Here is a 21,416-nt window from a genome sequence, read left to right as displayed (position 1 = left end):
CAGACCTATCTTGTCTGCAGACCTATCTCGTCCCCAGACCTACTGCAATAGTTCAGGCCAGCTCATAGAATGCGGATTGTCAGCTATTGCAGGTTGTTCGTAATCTGTTATTATGGACTATTTAATTTAGGCTAATGAGTTTCTATGGTTTCGGAGCCTACAAGCGAAGCCCAGTCGTATATAAATTGCATTGCTTCCGTCCTTGGTGACGTCGTCTGCTTCTGTTATCAGACTGCGGCAAAACAGCTAAGATTATTTTTTTATAGGATTCTTTCGTGCACACTCCATTGCTCTGTAGATGAATATTCTCATCCGACCAACGCCAGGATACTTCATAAGGAAATCATGCTACTCCATTAACTTGTGTTCATATACAATTAAAGATCTCTTACCTTCAGAAGCCTATCAGCAGATGATGTACCCGACTTCTCTAAGAAGTTGTTGCAGATATCACTGACCTCGTGGGGCTTCTCCAGCTGTAATGTCCCGGGGTTCCGGCCACCTGTTCCCGGCTCTCTCAAGTTAACTAGCAAGGCTCCTAGGGCACGGACATCATCTAGTTTCGTATTTTGTTGCGGCTTTAGGATGCTATAACCCATGTTTGCTGTAACTTTTCTCAGTCATTGATTTCACACTGAGCCTTGAGTGGAAAGCCCATACCTAGCTTGATACGGCATGAACTATACGAAAGAAGAATATTTTGGGCCATCACGTTGCCATGGGAAATACCAAGTACATTGTGGATGTACTTAAGGCCTTCCAGAACCTAGATATGTCAGTCTTATAGACTTAAACTTCATTTAAGCAGGGATCCGGCCGTACCTCTTTGCTAATTATTGCCATATCAATCTCCGTCAGCTCTCCTCGACAAGTTGCTTGCACTTTATCTAGTGAAGTTTCAAGCGACTCATAAACAATGTAGGTAAATGAGCTGGATGTAAACACATCCAATATCTTTACCAGGTTATCATGGGTTACTTGGTGAAGCTGGTTAAGCTGATGATTGTTTGCCTGCTCGTCCAGTTTCTTTACGACAACAATATTGTGAGCAAGAGAATTATCGTGAGCGATAACAGCCAGTCCTGCTTGATCAGATTCCCAAAAATATTGGTATTTCTGCCAGATACTCTCATCATCCGGGTTCATGCTATTAGACACCTTCACTGGAAATCGGGTCTGTTTTCGATGATCACCAGAGCCCTTAGCTGGCTTCTTATGCAAGACCTTTGTTGTTATAGATGGCAAACTCTTAGGAGTGGGACAAACAACAGAGCTTTCCCCTTGCGTTGTCAACTCCGGTTCTTCCTGTATGGTACTGACACAAGCACCGGACCCGGCCCCTACAGTTCCTCCATGCAGGGCCTCACGTGTACGGGGTATTCGAGTCTTGCGATTGGGGTTCGAAGCCATTGAGCGGACAGCGGGCTGAGCCGGAGAATTCATTCTAAACTATGGGCAACCTCGTACAGCGGATGAATTGATAGGTTCCTAGCTAGCCGTAGCAGGATCAAGATAAAGTCTATATTTAAGGTTGTGAATTCCTCGCGACACCAAACAGGGACGGCAGCCAAGGCACACTGCGAATATCAGCCAACAGTAGAAGTGTGCCTGTAAGGACATAAAAACATAACATCAGGTACACTAGCCCTATCCTAGCTGTATTTATATGTTCTAGGTTCAACAGAAAGCCACTCTTGACAAGACCCAATCTTGAAACTCATTCTGACTATCCTCCTTCGTACTAACAGTAATCCGCTGGAGGGTACTGGATTCGTGGGGGACATGGATTTTATCCATGATTGTAGCAATGCATTCAGACCTCAATGGAGCTCCCCAGCCTTGTAGATTGTTGGCTGGAACCCAAACATTCTCAAAGTGGATTTGCTGAAGTCTGCTGTTATGCCTCGAAGAAAATACTCCAAGGTCTGCTATTGAGAGCCAACAACTCCCTAGCTTGAGACGGAGAATAGAAGGGAGAGGAATAAGAGCAAGACTTTGCAGAAGATCAGTGCTGTCGGAAAGAGCAATATCAGTCACAGGGTGCAGTGCATCAGCTAGTTTCCTCAGAAAGCCTTCCGCTAGGGTTCTCGCTGTGGAATTATAGCCAGAAACCCCGAAGCTGTGAATGGATATCCCGTGTTGTCTCAGAGATATCAAGACATCAATAACAGTCTCCAAATGCATTAATGTGGAATCATTCCAGTCAAAAAACAGACGAGTCGCCAGCCAGTGAAAGGGCTGATCTATGCTGTCCTCAAATACCAACTGGAAGCTCTGCAGGTTCAAAAAACGTGGGAGGCATATAGATAATGTTCGGGCATCATCGCATCCAGAGAGTATCTTCTGCTGCTCCGCAGACAACTGGACAAAATACTTATAGATTGATTCGTATGACAATGACTTTCCTCGGAAGCTCCACCACTGCTCTTTCTGATCCTTTATGAACTCTTCAGGGGTGTAAATGCAGGAGCGAAAATAGTCCAAGTGAGATATGTCTAGTAGCTGTCAACAGAATTCCGAATATCAGTATATCCAAGACATACAAGGGTCAATAAGCTCTGGTACTTGGTAGTGAACCTCTTTCACATATTGGGCAAGCTCAGAATCGGAAACTTGTTCAAGGCGCCTAAACCCCGCAACAGAGAAAGTAACATGGAGTGTCTTGAAGAGATATGGAATGCATATAACTCTGAGTCCTCGGGACACACATGAGAGGCTTCTCAGAGCATTGTCCTCGGTGAATCCTATTATTATGTTCAAAAGCTCAGTTGGCAGTCGGTCCAAGCGATTGGATGGCATGGCGCATACACGGCAAAGAGAGCAGAAAATGTTGGGTCCGGGGGAAGAAAAAATAAATATAATACCAGAGATAAGAATATTAACGTTTAATATAGAGTTGTTTAGCACAGCGAACACCATTTGGTGTTGCAATAGGAGGTAGAGTGTTGTGGAGCTCCGGTCTATCTGCGGACCTAAATGGTGTTGCGCGGCAAGACATGCAGTCAGAGAAGCACTTTCAGAACAACCTATTTATTGTAGAAGACTTTGAGCATGATGACTGGTCAAAGAACAGTAATTTATTCGTCATGGTGAACGCAAGCCAGACTGCTCTCCCTGAACCATCATTACTGGATATTTCGAGGTTTGAGACCCCCAGCCTTCACTTCAAACAGTCTCAGACCATTACCACAACCACGGAACGTGATACTTCTATAAACATAAAAGATCTGATCGATGATCGCTCGACGGAGTTTCTTCAGCTCTACTTCCATAACTGGCAACAAGATGGTCTGTTTTCCACCTTGAAGTCATGGTCTGATGTTCGGAATGGCGAACCTCTACAACAACCAACAGTCATTCCATTACATATTTTAAGATTCGCCCAAGAGATTCAATTCCGCTTGGTTCAAATTGGACAATATCTTCAACTTGTTAAACGTATGCATCAGTTGAAAATCGAGAGAAAGAAAGCCCCAAATGCTCGGCTACAGAAGGGACAGCGCGTGGACTCACTTGCATCTATTCTCCTACTGAAAGAATTGTACCAGGACTGGGACACCGTTGACGAGAAGCTGCAGGCAGATAGAAGGCTGCGATTTCGAAAGCAGAATCGGGAAGCTAGGAAATGGCTGCTAGCAGCATCTCGGCTGTCTTTTGGTTTTCTAGTGATATGCGGGAAAACACTTGAGAACCAACTGTATGGCAGTACACCATCCTATATATAAGATGACTTGCTAACAGCACAGCAGCACCAAACATACCACTGAGAGCCAAGTCCTCTCAGCGGCAGCCCGGATTGCCAAAGATTTTCCTATGGTTGTTGAAACTTACTGCCAGCTTGATGTGGCTGTCAAAGGGCTCTTGAACCATGAGAAGGGTGATATCCTTTTCGACTTGGAGCCTACAATTGCACGAATTGCGGCACAGTTTCACCCTGCAGCTGAAATTAGCTCCTCTCAATCTGATTCAATTCAGCTTGCTGCGACCCCTCATAAGAGTGACGGACTGCAAGGCCTGGCAATACTCGGCAGTGATCATGCAGTCGCTGCGATGGAGGAAATTCTGGAGTCTCATAAGGATTCCCAGAACAAAGAAACTTATGATCTTAAAGGGGTTTCAAGCAGCTAGAGTTGGTCACCTGAGCTTAAATGTGCATAGTCAATAACTGTAGAGGGGATTTCCTCTATGAATTTCCATACCTCATTGTTAGTAGTACAATCAACTTTTGCTAGCCACTTCTAAGATTATTCCGCAACTTCTAGATAGTTCCTTCTTTTGTCCCTTTGAGGCGAGCGTGTCTTTGTTTGAGGAGCTATATAAGGCTGCTCATTAACAAGATAGATAGAGCTCAGAGGTCTCCTCAACCATCACACTTCATGATGCCACGTGCCTTAAGCTCTACTTCTTCCTTAGAGAAGGAACCCGGTGATCCCCTCCAAGGCTCACTTGCGAGTCTCTCTTTAGCGGACACTCGTGAGACAGAGGAAGATGAAAACAGCCCAAGCCGATTCAACCCGTTCTCGACACTTTCAGTATCAGCAAATGACATTGGTCTGCTTTACCCCTTTGAAAACAACTTTTCCTTGAGTGCCAGGCAAGGCAACTCAGGACAAACGGTTGAAGACTTGACACAGAAAACAATTCCGCGGCATGTTGCCCAACTTCAGCATTTGCAGCAATTTACAGTCAACGACACTTGTGACCTCTACGCTCAGGGGCGGCGGTTCCAGCAGAAATGGGGAATTTTAGAGGAGAGCTTCCTCAATTGGAAGACATTACTGTCAGGTTGGATGGAGTTCCCAGCTGTGATGTTACTTAACCCCAGTCCCTTGGACCATATACCGTTTCAGGATATGGTAGAAATGTCAGATACGCTTTCTTGGCTTCAGGAGACACTGGCAGGAATGCACCTGAGCATTGATGACGTGATTATCTTTGACATGTTCCCCATGCTCCGGAAAGATCTCCTGGAAGCAACCGAGCAGGAGGGACGGGCGAAGCGGGATGAGCTGGTACAGGAATCATTTGCGCTTACAAGGGCGAGCCTTGCACTGGTCCGACCGCGGGTGTTGATCTCATGCCAGTGCTGCACGAAGCCGGACAATGAAACGTGGGGATTTTTCGATAATAAGCTTGCGCGGCAGCTCTGCTCTTCGCTAGAGGGGGCCAGGACAGGGCGGATACAAAGGTTGGATGTGGATGAGCATCAGATACAGGTGGTGCATGGGATACACCCGAACTATGTGTTAAAGCATAGGCCAGAACTGGAGAGTGTGTTGCTGAGCCGGTTTGCGCAGATATTTAAGCCATATGGAGTATGGAAGTCACGGCGGGCGGCGACAGAGCAAGAGCTTCAAGATGGCGGGGCGATGCTGTTGGGACTGGTATCGCTGCTGAAGAAGCAAATACAGATTTACAGTCGGCTATGCGAAAAGGCCGCAGGGAGTGGATTAAAAGACCGAGTTGGGGTTGGGCGGGCGAAGGAGCTTGAAGTACAACTGTCAGTGTGGGAATGAGGAAGTAAAGGTGCGGCATAAAAGAGCTGCTGATGGCAAATCTGGTGCAGATGTCTATTTCTTAAACTTTTAGGTAGATTAATGCTAAAGTACTTCTCGACTTCTGAAAGTTTATCTTTATAACTACTGGCGCGTGTCCATGGATATCACTTACATTCCTTGAAGTTGATTGTCACTTGGGAGAGTGGTTTACGTCAAGACTCCAGATAGTCTTAAAGGACACCTATATGTTGCCGATGCCCTCTGCAGACTACTATACTCTGGTCTGCAATTCATCTTTTCCTTATTCCTACTGACTCGTGAAAATACATTCGCTTTCTAAGGTCACTCTTCTGCTCTACTGTATATGTGTATAAGAAGATGCCCTCAGATTCGACTAGACATGCTGACAATGGCAAGAATAAGTAAGGTCTAGTCATAGAACAAGGAGCTCTTCTAATATTGCTATATAGATTTCTTGTTTGTCATCAACTTTTATCCAGATGGCAGGTTGAGCTGGAATATTACCTCTACTATTTCTGCAAGGCAACCGCACCACAGCTCCTGCTTCAAAATGATTGGTCCTGTGCTGAAGCTGCTGAGCTCACCATACTTACAAAGAAGATAACTGAATACTTTTGTTTTCATCATAAACAAGTTTTCAGCAGCCATGGGATTTCTGCGCAAGAGAGGGAGTCATTCTGTGCAAAGTTGCAAGAAGTTCGTCAAATCCGAAATTTTGCTGTACACCGGGTTACACTACATACAAGCACACTCCAAAAATATGCAAGGGTGGTTCAGGAAGTACTGGGGCTACTGAGGAGGTTAGGAGGCGAAAATTTCCAACAGTCATGCACCAACCGTGTGAGTCAGCCTACTAAACCTTTTTCTGAAGCAGAGGTTAACAAGCACGATGAAAGATGGACCACTTTATCCAAAATTTCTGGGAATTGGATATTAAGAGCAATGATCAAGAACAAGTTGACCTATCAACAAATACAAGAACAGAAATGGTCCAGAGAGTTGAAGATATCCCAAGGAAACAGAAAGAATTAAATATTGAACAAGCTATCCAAAAGCAAAGGCTTGCAGCACAGAAAAGAGCTAACAATATATCACTGATGATTGAAGAGTTTCAGGCTTCAAAGAGGGCAAGGGATATGCGTAGGTATCGGAATCAACAACAGAACAAGGACGCCGAGCGCAGAAGAGCTGAGAGAGCTGAAAAGGCTAGGAAAGAACAAGAAGAAGCAGAGCACAGAAGAGCTGAGAGAGCAAAAAAGGCTAGGAAGGAACAAGAGGACGCGCGGCTGAGGAGAGCTCAAAAGGCCATAAATGCACTACAGTAATCATAAAGGGCACTCGCCATGCATTCATACCTTTATGGCTGCCAAAACCAAGCTGACACGAAATTTCCAGAACTTCAAGTCTTAATACGGTCCTTTAGGCAACCGAGAATGAATACAAGATATTTTCAATTGGACGGTATATAACCTTATCAGATATAACAAGAACTGTGTATATATGTATAGTAGGAGTAACTATTGCTCAGTAACCTTAGGCTTCTTGTAGTCCTCCATATCATCCTCACCGGTGATCCACTTTCTTTTAGCAGTGGTACAGTTTCGACGAGGCTCCTCAATTGTATGAGCATTGAAGAAATGTTGTCGCAGTTTGGGAACACTGCTATAACATTTATTCTTACAGCATGGATGAGGACATAGAATTTGATCTTGTTGATCAATCGTGTCCAAGTGGCCATTAATATGGCTAATAAGGGTAGCTTTTGTCCGCCATTGTTGAAAGCGTAGATCAGGTTCCTTTGTGTGATCCCCCAAGCAAAACGGACAGAATCCAGGAGCCATCAGTGTAAATCGGACTGTGAGGAGTCCACAGCGAGGCTGTAAAGAAGACAAGTGAGATTGGCAGTGTTTTTTCCACTCTTCCAGTGAATAAAACCACTTAGCACATAGGTAGCACCACTCCAGGTAAGAATGGCTAACCCGTCGATGCGCTCTTTTGTTGTTCTTATACATCTGTTGATATGGTGCAGCATTTAATGATCTTCTCCTGCACTGCAAGATATGTTTCGAACGACCTTGTATATCAATACTGCAAAAGAATTAGTCAGGAGAATAGTTATAGCAGAAAGCAACGAACCTAGACATTTCTCTCAGGCAGATCGGGCACTTTCCATCCACTGGTGATTCGCCAGAATAATACGCCACTCGTTCTTGTGAAGTAATAAGATTTAGCATATCTTGTAAGCATTGTCTTCCAAGGTCACTATGGATTGACGTTTCTGTGAAAAGATGCTTTTGTAACCGGTCTCTTTCTGGCATATACTTGCGGTATATGTCAAAAAGGTTGGTTGGGTCTCTCTCATCGAACTCATTTCCGGCAATATATTCATCATAAGAGGTCTTCCACCAGCTCTCAATAAACTTCTGCCTTTTGGAATGGCGCTTCTTTGCTGCTTTATTGTACCAAACAGCTCGCTCCCTTGCTAGGTGCTCATATTCATGGGGCTGCCCGGCAATCTTTTGATTGAGCTCATGGATTTTCTGATATATTCCAATCATCTCAGGGTCGTTTTCAATTTCGGCCACGGCAGCAGCATCCAGCTTGCATGGAGAATTGATATCACGGTGATGGGCCATACTTTCCTCCACCGCCAGAGATTCATAGTCTGCTTCTTCATTCCAGAAGCAGGCACCGATATCCAGCCGTTTAACATTTGACTGATACTTAAAGAAAGTGTTGGCATTTTGGTGATCCAAGGCTTGAGTACGTGCGGCTTCAGAGGCCTTTGCTGTGCGACGCTTAGCATCGACCAGATAGCATGTATGGTAGAACCACTTACAGTCAATAGCAGTTGCAGCAGCACCCCTAATCCCGTGGATCCGTAATTTATGGCGAAAATGCGCTCTTGTTGCGAGTGAACTGTAGTGATGCCGCAGGGATGAAAATGTTAAAGCACGAGTTGGATGTGGGCCAGAAACTGTCACCATGCGAAGCACTGGCAAGTCTTTAACATTCTCAGCCCACTCAAATTCCCAAGATTCTCGACCTTTGGGAGGAGTTTTAGCCAGCAGTTCATCAAGAGATGCAATCCCCTTGAAGGCTTTGTCAGCAATACCACAGACCATAAGCCAGAAGATAAAATTTCTTCCAAGGATTCTTTGCTCGCCAATCCAATTCTTGGGGCTATTTATGGTTAGTGAACAATGCAAATGAGAAGAATCAATCTAAGAAGGGACATACATGTCAGCTTCATCATCATAACGATGACCCTTTAAAAATTCTGGTTTGATGGTAGCCCAGTATTTGATCTTCTGGCCATCCCACCTCAGGTTCAAGGAGAGATGCTTCAAAGACAGTGTTAGTAGATGATATGCTTCCAATTATAGGCAGATTAATTACCTTGTAATATAAAGCCTCATTAGTATTGCGGTAGGCACTGGCTTCCACAATAGCACCTGCTCTGGCTGCAGAAGAGGAAAATAAGGACAGACCAAAGGCCTGTTGAAAGCGACAACGTTCGTGGACATAGTCATGCTGATCATCCTCATAAAGATGCCTAATGAGAATGTCGAGATCCACTCTTGTTACAGGAAACTTTTCTCTGTGTTTTGTACAAAGCCCGTACTTGCAAGTAAGTTCATTTTTGATATACTGCCAACCATTAATAAGATATCAAACACATGAGGAAAACAGTAACAAACATTATAAGCATCATCCTTGAAGGTATCTGGTAGTTTGACTGATCTTACCCTTTCCCATTCACTCATAAAACAGGAAAGATTGTGCAAAACACTGTGCTGACTTGGTAAAGGTCCCTCACGAAGCACAATATAGCTCTCTGAAAAGAGCTTGAGGATTTGGATAGGAGGATGAGGGTCGCCCTCCTTAAAGTACTGATCTTCAGGCTGGTGTCTTGATAGCATCCATCTGTTTTACGATAGTAATAAGCATCTACATTCTCAACTTTAGGGCGAACGAGACACTTACATTTTCCAGTTGTCAACAGCACGCTGGTACCTCTCATCAGTAGCCGGGGACCTTTTCTTGCGACTGACAACATTCTCTTTGCTTATCAGGCTCTGTTGGTATTCTTCTGTAAATCCACGTGCTTCTGCAAACTTCTGAAGCAGCTCAAGCTTCTTATGTCTCGATTCCTCTTTGGGCAGCGCCATCAGGTCACGTGAGTAATGGGGATAGGGAAAATATAAACAAGATGAAGGTAAAAGAACTAACGTACAGTTCAAAAGCATCGGATAAAAGTCAAAGAAGCCCTCGCTATTTATCTTAAGCTTGGAGGGTTCGTTGTAGTGGCCTAAATTTTAGTTCTCACCCTTCTCACCCTTCTCACCCCCCACTCGCTCAAGTGGGTGATATTCTCACCTTGTTCTCACCCATCTCACCTGCACCCACCCTAAACTTAGTGTCTCTCACCCCTAAAAGCAGCAGCACGCTCAGGGCTCGTTGCACTTTTATCCGCGTTGATAATGGTGGCTTAAGTACGGCTGAGCGGACGGGAAGCCCTGTTCTCCACACCCTGTGGTCGTATGTACCGGACCGTTATACAAAAGAAGTGATATGGACTGCTTTTGTTAAGTGTCAAGTCTGCGAGGACCCGACTAGGCATGGGTTGGACTTGTAGTGGCGCTTCTAGCTGAGTCTGGGCAGTGGGCTGTTGCCATATCCCATATCGAGCAGCTCGCAGGATGATGGCCCGGCCCGTGACCCAGGCGGTCTGCCGTCGGGCAGAATATTAAATGATATCATTAGCGTAGCTCTAGAGAAGAACAATCAATCATAAAATCAGACTCTTTGCAGAACTTGCAACAGTGGACGGTATCGCGACCGTCATTGGGGCCTTAAAAGTCGCCTGACGTAAAAAATCCATACCGGACTATTGCCTGTCTAATCATGTTAACGCCCGCCCTCTTCCTACTCTTCCAAGATGCCAATACTTCTTTCGTCCACCCACCACGGACTTTCAGGAGTCCTCATGCCTAGCCCTGAGCCTATATGAAACTTCTACTTCACACCCAGCATCCGAAGAACATTTTCCTACACATTTACCAGGCATCAGTTCCATTTATAAACGTTATATAGCAGTGTGGCTATGTATATCACTTATCTTTCACTGACCGTGACCTTAAAAGAATCACCGGTAGCTGGAGGGTGCGCTAGAACTTGCATAAATTCCCCATCGAGTCCAGGTCTACAGTAAAGGAATTCCAAGTCGTGTCTACTGGTTGCCAGCAAACCAGGGCGGACCGACGAGGGTATCTGAAATATTCTCCAAGCAGACTCACTATCGCCGAGGGAGGTTAAATAGCTCTACAAATCAAGAGCTTATGATGTTTCTTTGCACTGTAAACTTTGATATCCAGGGGAGCAACTCATATTCTTGAAGAATTTCCTCTCCCAGAATGAGATTGAGGCATTAAAGGAGGAGCGAGAGACCATCCCTGACCCTATAGAGCTTGAACCAATCAGCGATCAAGAGGAGGATGAGGAGTATCATGAGCAAACTAATATAGTTGAAGCATTAGAAACAGATCTCCCCTTACCAACTGAAGAGGGGATAACTCAGGTTCGGACATCAGTACGTGCCCGCAAGAGAACAAGGCATGAGGATGAATTTGTATATCATTAGATTTTGCTGCGATGAGCTATTTTTAATATACCTAAACTTTTCTTATATCACAGCTGATCAAGTTCGACATGTCGGACATACTACAAAGAACAAGTCTTGGCTAACTGTAGAAATATGGGAGTGGCCGTCTGTTAGTACAATAGATACACTCATGATTTAATAGTGATATCAAGCATTGACAGCGGGATGATGTACTAATGAGATCTGTAAAATTAGCCTGTGACAAAGGAATACAGAAAAATACAGATAGAATCTACATAACTTATGCTAGTACATCATACCCTTGTGTTTGCATTGTTTGTAACCCGCATGGGTACCCGTTGGGTCTGCGGGTTCAATGTCAAAACCCATAACCCGCGTGCGGGTTAGACAATTGGACCCAAAACCCGACCCAATTGCGGGTTGGGTCGGGTCGGGTAATGGGTTCTGCGGGTTCTGGCGAAGTCTAGCTAGGCCGGTATGATATTAAGAACACCCCTGCATGGCGGTTATCCCTGCATTACTCTGAGGCCTCATGATCTACTAAATAGCGGTCTAGTCTTCAGGAGCTGTGCTGACTCGCCGATGTATACTTGATTAAGCCTTCAATCCCCTCGCTATCCATAAACTGAGGGAAGTCCGGACAGGAAGTTTGGCTTCTGCAGGTTGCAACCCCAAACACAAACAGGGTATTTAGATGAAGACTTTGAAGTCAACAGCTATCATGGCAGCTGACAAGAGAAAAGACATTTTTGGTGATGAGAAAGTTCTCAATACTGGGGAAATAGATCTTGTTAAGAAAATTTCAGTTCCGAAGCAGTTATGGGCGCGTTTTATCTGGGATATGTTTGACAAGTCGCCCGAGGAGCGCAGACTCCTTTCCAAGCTTGATGCTGCGCTCCTTACCTTTGCCTCGCTGGGTAGGTCTTTTACGTATCAAGGTTTCTCTGGGGAGGGATTGTGGCTACTATTTCTGGTCCTTTGGTAAGACATAATTGACTGCATGAATTGAGTATAGTATACTCTGCCAAAAGTTTAGATAAGAACAATATCAACAGCAGTTTGTATTCGGAATGTTAGTAGTATCGTGCATAAATTGAATAAGCCGCGCTAAGCGAGCAACAATGAGAAGCAAGACTTGGGTTTATATAAGAACGAACTAAACTAACTATAGGCAAGTACGCTAGACTTTCGGCTGCGCGATCGGGAAGATCCCAAGCAACCTACTTCTGACTCGTATTCGGCTTCGATATTGGTTGCCTTCGATGGAGGTACAATATCCTATTCTCTATCTAGTGTCGGTTGCTCCGTTTGCTCACGAATTATCTTCGTGGTAGATTATCTGGACAGTCCTCATATCTTCACTAACGAGATGCAACACTCCCACTCAGATTTATAACGTGAGATTCCCTATAAGCTTTCAGAAAGCACCTTCTACCCCGGAATGCAATATTCCTCGGCTCATGTCACCGATGGACTGGCGAAACAGTCGTGCATTTTTCAGACGGGTGGTGCGATTGCAAACATGCTCTCAGGGCCTCTTATGGTTGGGACTTATAAACTAGGTGGTGTTGGGTGGTTTAAGGGGCGACATGGCAAGCATCTCCACCTATCTAGAAAGAACGTCTCTGACATGATGTCCCCGGATCCCTTTTGCTGGCTTGATTGATCGGATTGCGCAGAGGCTATTTTTATTGAGGGGATCATCTCGCTACCTGTTGGACTCCGGGAATTCTTTATTCTTCCTGACGTACCTGAGATCGTGAACCCCTGGTTTTGACCCAGGAGGTATGCTCTAAATATTGACCTAGACTAGGGCGGTTTGGCTGAAGCTGTTATCTAGGAAGTGGTACTCGCACACAAAAGAATGAAACTCGAAGATCACAAGAACAGAGAGCCCTTTTCGAGATCCAAATTGAAGAGATCTTTTCTTCGCGGCATCTTTCCCTTCTCGTCGTGGTGTATATGTAAGTCCACAGTTTAATTCTTCCGCCCTGATTTATAACCAAGTTACTAAAACCGCGAGAAGAGCCATGAGCAGTGCCAGTCCCAGCCGACCTGCTTTCCAACAGCAGGTAATGCCGTCCGACATCAACTTATATCCTTCGAACACGTACGCAGCTAGACAATGGATCTGGCATGCGTCATTCGTAAGCATTCTGGAATATCCTACGGAATATAAATGGGCATGTTACATCCTATGGGGAGAGGGATAGAGGCTAAGTGGAATTTGCATGGCGTACGTCTCTTCCCCGCCCAAGAACCCTCAAAGATCTAAAAAAAAGAAAAAAAGAAAAAAAGAGAAAAAGAGAAAACGTAAGCTCCTGCTGACTGTACTGGAAACCTGCTGGGCACAAGGACTCTGCTCCTCTGACAACGAAGAACGCGCGTTAGTCGTCGTGACGGTGAATACAATGTCCCTTCTCTTAGCGCCTGGTTGCCGCATACTGTCTGGCAGCAGGTCGATGCCCCGGATTTTCGCATGGGTTACAGTAGTTGTGCGGCTATGGCGGTTGCTCTGGCTTTAATGGTGGGGGTTGTGCGAATTATACAATGTAGTAGTAAGGAAGCTGCGACGGTATAATGATACAAGGTAGACAGTATGATGTTGGCCGGGATAAGACTAATCGCTAGTCGAGAGACATCATCTGGGGTCTTCAATATCAAACAGTCAGTAGAATCAATACTAAAACTATACAGTGCGTTAAGTCTATCTATATTAATTGTCGCAGCTCGTTGGCAACTCCCCCTGAGGATTTCAATCTTCGGATTTCGCTAGCAGCCACAGAAACAAACGAGGAAAAGATTGCCCTTTTCCCTGGGCAGGGGTTGCAACGCCCATGCATAGTGAAGGTGTTCCTACCAATCATGGTTGGGTAGCATAGCGCCTGGACGCAGTTTAATATAAACGCCCCTGTTTTACGAGGTCGATAGCTTGGCAGCTGAACAGCACGGACTTACAATTTAAATTAGTGGAGATTCCTGGTTTCAACGTTCCAGCCTTGTTTTCACTCCCAGTTTCATCAGTCCTACTCAGATGTCGGAAAACGCAGAGAGAGGCTCGCAAGCCTCAAGTCAGTCACAACGAGACAAAGCAGTCGAACCGCAATTACGGCCTATTAACGATGATCCATCACAGTCAACAGAGAAGAAAAATAGCTCACTGCTATCAATGATGAATGACGGGTTTATCCGCGAGATATTCGGGATGGCGATAGCCGTCGGAGTGTTTGTCGCACTAGTCGTCGTCCTCGCCGAATATAACCAGAAACAACAGCCAGACTGGGGCTCCATGTCATTGAACGCACTGATATCGTGGATGAGCACCGTCTTGCGCGCGTGTATTGCTATCACCTGTAGCGAGGTGCTGGGCCAGTTGAAGTGGGTATGGTTTGCGCAGAAAGCACGGCCGATCAGTGAACTTCGCACCTTTGATTCAGCCAGTCGGGGTATCTACGGAGCGTTGGAATTGATATGGACGTTGCGCGCAAAGCACTTCGCCGGGCTGGCGGGATTAGCGGCGATTCTTGCGCTCGCTATCGACCCCTTTGCGCAGAATCTTGTCCACTATTATCCAGATCTAGTGGACGACTCGACTCAGCGCGCATTGATTGGGAATGCGTCCACCTATATTCAGCATGGTGCACAAGTCGCTGCAGTCTGTATGTCAAAGCCTCCCAAAACTTGAGTTTTCCCCGTACCTCCGATGAGCAGAACGGTTGTTCGTGACATAAATCATACTGCAGAAGTACGCTAAGTAAAGCACAGTCGCGGCCGTTGACCCCATCCTCAAATCGAACATATACAACTCCCTTTTCAACAACGATCCGCAGACACCATGGGCAATTCCCCAATATTCCTGCCCCTCGGCGAACTGTACATGGGAGCCCGCCGTGGCTCTGGAAGCTCGCACGCTCTGCGCAAATATCACCGACCAGCTTTCAACCTCATGCCGTGTCATGGGATCTGGCGAGCAACTGGAGGGACTGACAAACTGCACCATTAAACTGCCCAGCAGTAACCTTACAGCGTGGTATGTCCGCTCAGATGATCGGCTACCTTGGATGAAAGGATTCGTTGTGGGAAGCGTGATGGCACGGGACAATGCTGTGGTCTATAAAAACTTCACAACCACGGCAATCCAATACATTGCGCCACGCCTCTCAGGGAACTGGTGGGCGTCTGATGTTCCGCCTGCGAACACGACCTGGGAAGCGACAGAATGTACAATCGAGCCCATCGTACGTAGTTTTCGAGCCTCGGTCACGAATAACATCTATGCCGACGAAACACTCGCCATCTGGAACAACTACACCATGGGCTCAGACCCTACAGCACTGGGCTACGCATTTAACCCGCCTTGGGGCTCTGCGTTAGGCATGCAGCAGCCCAACCAAACATTCACCTACGGTGTAGCAGCCAATCAAGCCCTCTCCTATTTTCTAACCACCAGCTTTGGCGGGTATTTCTGGCGCACTCAGAATCTGCAACAGGGGTATAATCCGGATTACTCGGGACCGCTATATGCGCCATCAGATGTTTTGCAGGCATTAGCGATGGGGGATATTGTGGGGTGTAGTGATCAGTTGGCGACGAGGTTGAATTGTACGATGGTGAATGTTGCGCTGGCAGTTTCTAAATCATTCCGTGATTCTATGTATAGTGCAGACCCAGGTGATAATAGTACAGGGGTCGCTGTCGGAAGGGTTCGGGTTAATGCTACCTTTATCTCTGTGCAGTGGGAGTGGCTTGCGTTGCCTGTTTTTGTGTGGATTGTTGCTGTTGTTGCGCTGATGGGGACTCTGTGGAAGATACGAAGGGGAAAGGTGCCGAGTTGGAGGAATGATCCGGTGCCATTGCTGTTTCTCTACAGCGGGGAAGAAGTGGCCCAGAGTCAGAGTCGGAGACACAGTGATGGGGTGCCTGTGCATGGTGATCATGATTTTGACGATGTGAAGGTGAGGTTGTGCGAAAGTGCCGGACGCATGGTTCTATCCCAACAGTAACCCTAAATACCATACTCATGGTCGCGAAATGCACTGTGTGTTGTGCTACACCTCCATCCCCTTGCGTATGACAATCGACAGCGCCGGATTTCTCAATCCCATCGAGTAGGAGGATACCATTTGCGGAGTAGTCGACTCTATTATAACCATTATCATCTGCATCTACCTCAGGGGGTTGAAGCATGGCAAGACGCTGCCAGGCCAGGATATATGCGCCGTAATCGAGTATAACCTCGGGGTACATTTATGTTCCCACCCAAATGTAGGCTTAGGTTTCTTCGTCTGAGAATCGGTCACCTCTTCAGTCTCCTCTTTGGGTTCGTTTCCCTGGAAAAACCGGCTCTTAAACAGCACAGGCGCGAGGAGTGGGTGTTTCGAGAAACCCGGTATGATGTCCTCTCTTTTGCCTCTTCTGCTTCCCATTCTGTTCTCCAGGCGACTCCCAGAGCCTCACAATCAGCTCATGCCACATCTTAACCGACCGCAACCAACCCCGTATCACAATAAAATGATTTGAGACTCCCGTCTTACTCCACCATATGCATAACAGCCATCTAGCCGGAACCGGAAGGGTATTCTCAAGCCTCTACCAGCAGATCCTTTCCAGACAGTCATACGCCGCCGTGAAGATGCAGACATGTGGCGGATCAAATCAGCGCTATGCTGTCCCGTAAATGGTCCCGTCATTTTTTTATCCAGCGGAACAGATGGGAGCATAGAGCGCGGAATGTGATTGTGGACCCTATTCGGCGACCCGTTGACATAGTCTAGGACACGGGCTGTCCCCCTCTCCTCCTGTATCTAGTTCTTGTCCTCCTCCGAGTCCACACTCGTCATGGGTCACAGTCCACCACTAGTCGGTGGATTGGGGGGTCTTCCATTATGACTATAGCGACTATCTAGAGCTCGTTGCGCTCCCAAGTTATGCTTTGGACTATACTGACTACTGGACTCACTACCGCTCGCGGCCGAGGGGGAACGAGGAGCAAAGTGGGCTTAGCATAGATGAAAGGTCCGCTTCGTGGTGATGGATGTTGGAGAGCCACTCTTATTCTGGTGCTATACAAGGGGACCTTGTAGGATGCGTCGCATCTGTCCAGCTTCTCTCTTCCTGGAGATGGCATGCAAAGCGGCGCAAACCTGTACAAATTCGTTTGCAGCGGAATGGCTTTTCATATTGCCGACCTTCAAATGATGAACCTTCTCACGATCGTCCAGGATAGCACAGGCCAAGCTATTCGCGTTGAAGGTACTGGATCATAGAGTGGTTCAATGGTGGTACAGATCGACTTCAGCTCGTGATGCTTGTGAGTAGCATGCTACTGCTTTGTTACACTCCAGAGTAACCGCAAGCTGAGTCTCGGTATGGCCTCAAGTCCAGAGACTCTTCAAACGCCGCGTTAAAGACCTCTCTATTTTAATCAGTCACGGCTTACACCACAGAATGGCACGGAAGCTATTTTACAGACTCTTCGATGTTGGTGCGAAATAGAGCTCAGGTTTCCCATCCTCGAGAACATTACTGTTGATGAGGATTTCTAGGATGGTGTCGCGGAAATCACTATCAGTAGGCTAGCAACGGACCAAGGATATTTCGCCCTCGCCCCATTCGTCCTTGATGACCTGACCCACCTTCCTAGATTCATTCTAAAGTGTAATTGATAAGAAAGATGACGGTACCCATATAAAAAGTCCATTGACGTGGTGCTGGTTGGCGATTGCTTGCCTGCTGGAAACGGCGATAGAATCGACCACTCACCGTCTATGCCTGCATAGCTGGACCATTTGAGACATTTAACTTCTGCAACTCCACCGCGCTAAACACGATCCCACCTTGCAGATCTGGATTCCTTGATTACCTCGCGGGGCGGGATCTTGTCCACTTGATCGTGTGGGAAGAAACAACTCGATCAGCTTGCGTTTAACTCTCCGATTTCTGAGGAGATCGATCTCTGAGGTTATGCGTGTGCATCCCAGGCGCGCAGCCGGCCGCCGAGGCGGACATACTTGAAGATATTGACGTCTGGGATTCGGCTATGTAGTAGATGCATCTTTGGGTCTGTTTCACCTTGTTTATCAATGAATCTTCACTGGAGGAAATAAAGCCCATGCATCTCCATCTAGACGTGGTACACTCCATTCTTCCTAGTTAGCTCGTCCATCGGCATTAGGTTGCTTGCAGCCTGCCAGAGCCGCCACAGACCATGAACCGGGACCTTGAGAGTCTTATCTCATGAGGATTTGTGGAGATTGTTGTTGGGGTCGAAAACTGTAGGTTGTTCGGTAGATGAGGAAACCTCAGTTCCTCGTTGCGACTGGCCGCAGATGAGAATGGAGCATTATGGTTGGACTTGGAAGAGGCATTACTACTGCTAATTAGTCGCGACCTGAGATGAGCACAAGGGGGCTGAGTGCGTGCCTGGACCCTTTTCGCGCAGTTTGCTTGCTTTCATCATCCTGCCTTGTAGGGCTTAATTACTGATTGGCTCGTGAGCTGAGTACTTAAACGCCGGCGCCCTTGGCAGTCTGTGCGAGATTTGGGGACCATATTATGGCCGCCTCAAAGGATAAGGGAGTTATGCAGAGAGCCTTACCAGCACTAGAAACACGAAAATGAGAAGCTTACAGCTACCTAGGTAGTCTATCTGAGACCGAGGCTATCCTTTCCCTAGGGCCTAACGCCAGGGGGGCTGACGCCAGCAGCATATAATTATACCAATCCTACCACTTGGTAAGCCAAGGCTAATAGATTGGCAAAATTCCTTTGCCGGATTCTAGCCCCTGCAGGTTTCCAGGGTCCCTGCCAGTCAGAAATTGAGACCATTTCACTCCCACGCCATAAATAGACGCCGGATACTCCAGCACAGTTGTCAAGGAGGTAGGACATGCTGTTGAATCTGGCCCGCTCACAAACAACCCTCGTTAGACTGCGGCGACGATGTCTTCTGAACCCAAAATACAAGTTCCGGAGCCTACCACAACATCACTGGCTGAGAATGACGGATTTGGCGACATGACCAAAAGAGGGAGCCGCATACAGCTGTACCAGCGAAAATGGAGAGTTTTGGTGCTTGATTCGTGGTTTCTCGAAGTTACTGCACTTATATTCAGCTGTGGATGCTTTATCGCAATATGTGGTATCCTGCAAGCCTATAACAACAAAATACCACCTAGTTTCTCCTTCGGTCTGTCCCTGAATACTGTCGTTTCTATTCTGTCGACCGCTTCCAAGTCTTCTCTTATTTATGTCGTCGCTAGCACGGTCGGGCAACTCAAATGGATTTGGTTCAGGAAAGGAAGCCGGCAGCTTCAGGGTTTCCAGTCCATCGACGATGCGACCCGGGGACCAATGGGTTCTCTTTTGATACTATTTCAACGGCCGGGCAGGTCTCTTGTCTCCTTGGGCGCGATGATTACAATTCTTGCCCTCGCATTTGAACCATTCATGCAACAGATATTACGCTATCCTCTAAGAGAGGCCCTGCAAGTCACAGACCGCGCTCTTGCAAAACAGGTGGGTGCTTTTCGAGTAAGCGCCAGTGACGGCCCTTTTATAAATGCTATCGACACTGGCTTCTGGGAGTCGGAGTTCGAGGTTACTCCTGCCTGCCCCTCGGGAAATTGCGCCTGGCCAGTCTTTGATTCAATCGGTTTTTGTACCAGATGCGAAGATGTCACCTCGCAGGCGAAAATCGAGAATTGCCATAATGTGACGTTCGATCCTAATATACATTCAATCACCCAATCACCTTGCAATATCACCCTTCCATACGGGTATTCCGCCAGGCAGCCGATCACTGTGGACACCCAGGGTTTTCCTTGGATGAGGTTGCCTACCAATATCGTGTGGATGGTTAGTCAGTTTGGTCCTGGCAGATTTGGCGAAGGACCCCTAACAAAAGAACTCTTTGAACTCGCGCATGCAAAGCTCACGATAGACAACGACCATAGCAAAAGTTATGCGCACCCAGAAAAAGGCCTTCGTATCGACAATGTAACAACATGCGCGATTGGCCTCTGCTCCCGCCAATACAATATATCTGTGTCGAACGGACAGGTCTCCATTCAAGTTTCGGAGCCCAACTGGGGAGAAGTATTCACTCACGAGTATGAGTACGATATGGGTGGGGGAAACTTTAGGCCCAGGGAAACAACCTGCTGGAGATCTGGACCAGGTGGCCCAGACGATCTTCCGATAATCTATCATGGGTCAGACGATGCACTCTTTATTAACGAAAGTCAACACGTTATCTGCCCGGACGCCTTGCTTTACGACTATTTGGGGAGTGGTATTACCGGTTTCACAAGCGAGTATTGGGCATATGCTGATAATGAAACCAATCTCTTTTCCTTTGATGACAGATCTCCTTTTCCTTTGCCAATTAAGGTAGGAAAGTTCATCTCATCTGGGCTCGAAGAAGTTCTAAGCAATGTTGCCGCCTCGGTGACAAAGTACGCATTTGATCAAAGCAACAGAACTGTCATAGGCGAAATGGGGGTTGCAGAGAGCTATGTTACCGTGGAATGGAGATGGCTGGTTTTCCCCGGCGCGTTACTACTCTCAACCTTGGCCCTCCTGGTGTCGACAATTCTGATAAATAAGACCGAGCACCTCGATCTATGGAAATTATCTACCCTACCTTTGCTGTATTATGGACTGGAAGAAGATACAAGGCTTCGCAGTTCTAACATGGGTTCTGTCAGTGCGATGGATGAAATGGCTGAAGGGTTGAATGTTAAGCTGCAGGAATCTAGCGAAACAGGAGCACTCATGTTGCGCAGATAGTGTCTGATGAACAGAAGGCAACTTGATCTGGCCATCTTGTTGCAATGATATGAGGCAGTAAGGAGATATAAGATGCTGATCAAGAGTGCCTACTAATCTTCCTATTGTCTATGCTTCATAATTACAGGTGGGTCAAGTACGAAATACTATAGTACAATGCAGGGTTCTTCACGAAATGATCGCCACTGATCTGCTGGCTGGGTACAAACGATTGTGTCTTCCATCTGTTGTAGTTGTATAGCTCGGACACCTGTCACAGGCTATGGCCTGGGTCTTGGTTATCGGCAATGCCCTCAACCAAAGGTCTAAACAAGGTTACTGTCAGAATGACCGAGCAACATCAGCCAATCGACCAGCTGTGCCGCAGCTAGCGCGTGACAAAGCACGGATAAAAGATAAGCCAAGCCGGTCATAGCCCTGACTCTGATGCCAAGAAGATATGGGCATAGCCATCCGAGCCTTTGACTATGACGGCCCTGAGG

At 46.7% G+C, this 21,416-nt stretch overlaps 8 protein-coding genes across 8 annotated transcripts; 6 read left to right on the top strand and 2 right to left on the bottom strand.

Moving 5' to 3' along the window:
- Positions 1–377: 377 nt before the first annotated feature.
- BDW70DRAFT_164827 (kinase-like domain-containing protein) lies at positions 378–1,410 on the bottom strand (the record flags this gene model as incomplete). Its single annotated transcript, XM_073741570.1, has 3 exons — positions 378–604; positions 661–766; positions 823–1,410. The coding sequence occupies 3 exons, from the start codon at positions 1,408–1,410 to the stop codon at positions 378–380; spliced, it is 921 nt and encodes a 306-aa protein (XP_073590896.1).
- Positions 1,411–1,677: 267 nt separating this feature from the next.
- Positions 1,678–2,799, bottom strand: BDW70DRAFT_154469 (uncharacterized protein; the record flags this gene model as incomplete). The annotated part of the gene is made up of 2 exons (XM_073739862.1): positions 1,678–2,495; positions 2,544–2,799. The coding sequence occupies 2 exons, from the start codon at positions 2,797–2,799 to the stop codon at positions 1,678–1,680; spliced, it is 1,074 nt and encodes a 357-aa protein (XP_073590895.1).
- A 287-nt stretch (positions 2,800–3,086) lies between these two features.
- On the top strand, positions 3,087–4,128 carry BDW70DRAFT_164826 (uncharacterized protein; the record flags this gene model as incomplete). The annotated part of the gene is made up of 2 exons (XM_073741569.1): positions 3,087–3,697; positions 3,750–4,128. The coding sequence occupies 2 exons, from the start codon at positions 3,087–3,089 to the stop codon at positions 4,126–4,128; spliced, it is 990 nt and encodes a 329-aa protein (XP_073590894.1).
- Positions 4,129–4,379: 251 nt separating this feature from the next.
- BDW70DRAFT_164825 (uncharacterized protein) lies at positions 4,380–5,516 on the top strand (the record flags this gene model as incomplete). The annotated part of the gene is made up of 1 exon (XM_073741568.1): positions 4,380–5,516. One exon carries the CDS (start codon positions 4,380–4,382, stop codon positions 5,514–5,516), a length of 1,137 nt encoding a protein of 378 aa, XP_073590893.1.
- A 360-nt stretch (positions 5,517–5,876) lies between these two features.
- Positions 5,877–6,844, top strand: BDW70DRAFT_154467 (uncharacterized protein; the record flags this gene model as incomplete). The annotated part of the gene is made up of 3 exons (XM_073739861.1): positions 5,877–5,920; positions 5,969–6,395; positions 6,542–6,844. The coding sequence occupies 3 exons, from the start codon at positions 5,877–5,879 to the stop codon at positions 6,842–6,844; spliced, it is 774 nt and encodes a 257-aa protein (XP_073590892.1).
- A 5,022-nt stretch (positions 6,845–11,866) lies between these two features.
- BDW70DRAFT_154465 (uncharacterized protein) lies at positions 11,867–12,985 on the top strand (the record flags this gene model as incomplete). Its single annotated transcript, XM_073739860.1, has 6 exons — positions 11,867–11,897; positions 11,952–12,062; positions 12,201–12,202; positions 12,330–12,413; positions 12,560–12,688; positions 12,959–12,985. The coding sequence occupies 6 exons, from the start codon at positions 11,867–11,869 to the stop codon at positions 12,983–12,985; spliced, it is 384 nt and encodes a 127-aa protein (XP_073590891.1).
- A 1,332-nt stretch (positions 12,986–14,317) lies between these two features.
- BDW70DRAFT_154464 (DUF3176 domain-containing protein) lies at positions 14,318–16,148 on the top strand (the record flags this gene model as incomplete). The annotated part of the gene is made up of 2 exons (XM_073739859.1): positions 14,318–14,804; positions 14,911–16,148. The coding sequence occupies 2 exons, from the start codon at positions 14,318–14,320 to the stop codon at positions 16,146–16,148; spliced, it is 1,725 nt and encodes a 574-aa protein (XP_073590890.1).
- A 2,938-nt stretch (positions 16,149–19,086) lies between these two features.
- On the top strand, positions 19,087–20,934 carry BDW70DRAFT_166710 (DUF3176 domain-containing protein; the record flags this gene model as incomplete). The annotated part of the gene is made up of 2 exons (XM_073742062.1): positions 19,087–19,239; positions 19,381–20,934. The coding sequence occupies 2 exons, from the start codon at positions 19,087–19,089 to the stop codon at positions 20,932–20,934; spliced, it is 1,707 nt and encodes a 568-aa protein (XP_073590889.1).
- Between the last annotated feature and the right edge of the window lie 482 nt (positions 20,935–21,416).

Source organism: Aspergillus foveolatus, assembly GCF_047715535.1.
Source record: "Aspergillus foveolatus strain CBS 279.81 unplaced genomic scaffold BDW70scaffold_144, whole genome shotgun sequence".
Classification (NCBI taxonomy): Eukaryota; Fungi; Ascomycota; class Eurotiomycetes; order Eurotiales; family Aspergillaceae; genus Aspergillus; species Aspergillus foveolatus.
The sequence above is the reverse complement of the archived record's forward strand: the minus strand, read 5'-3'. Positions and strand labels throughout refer to the sequence as shown.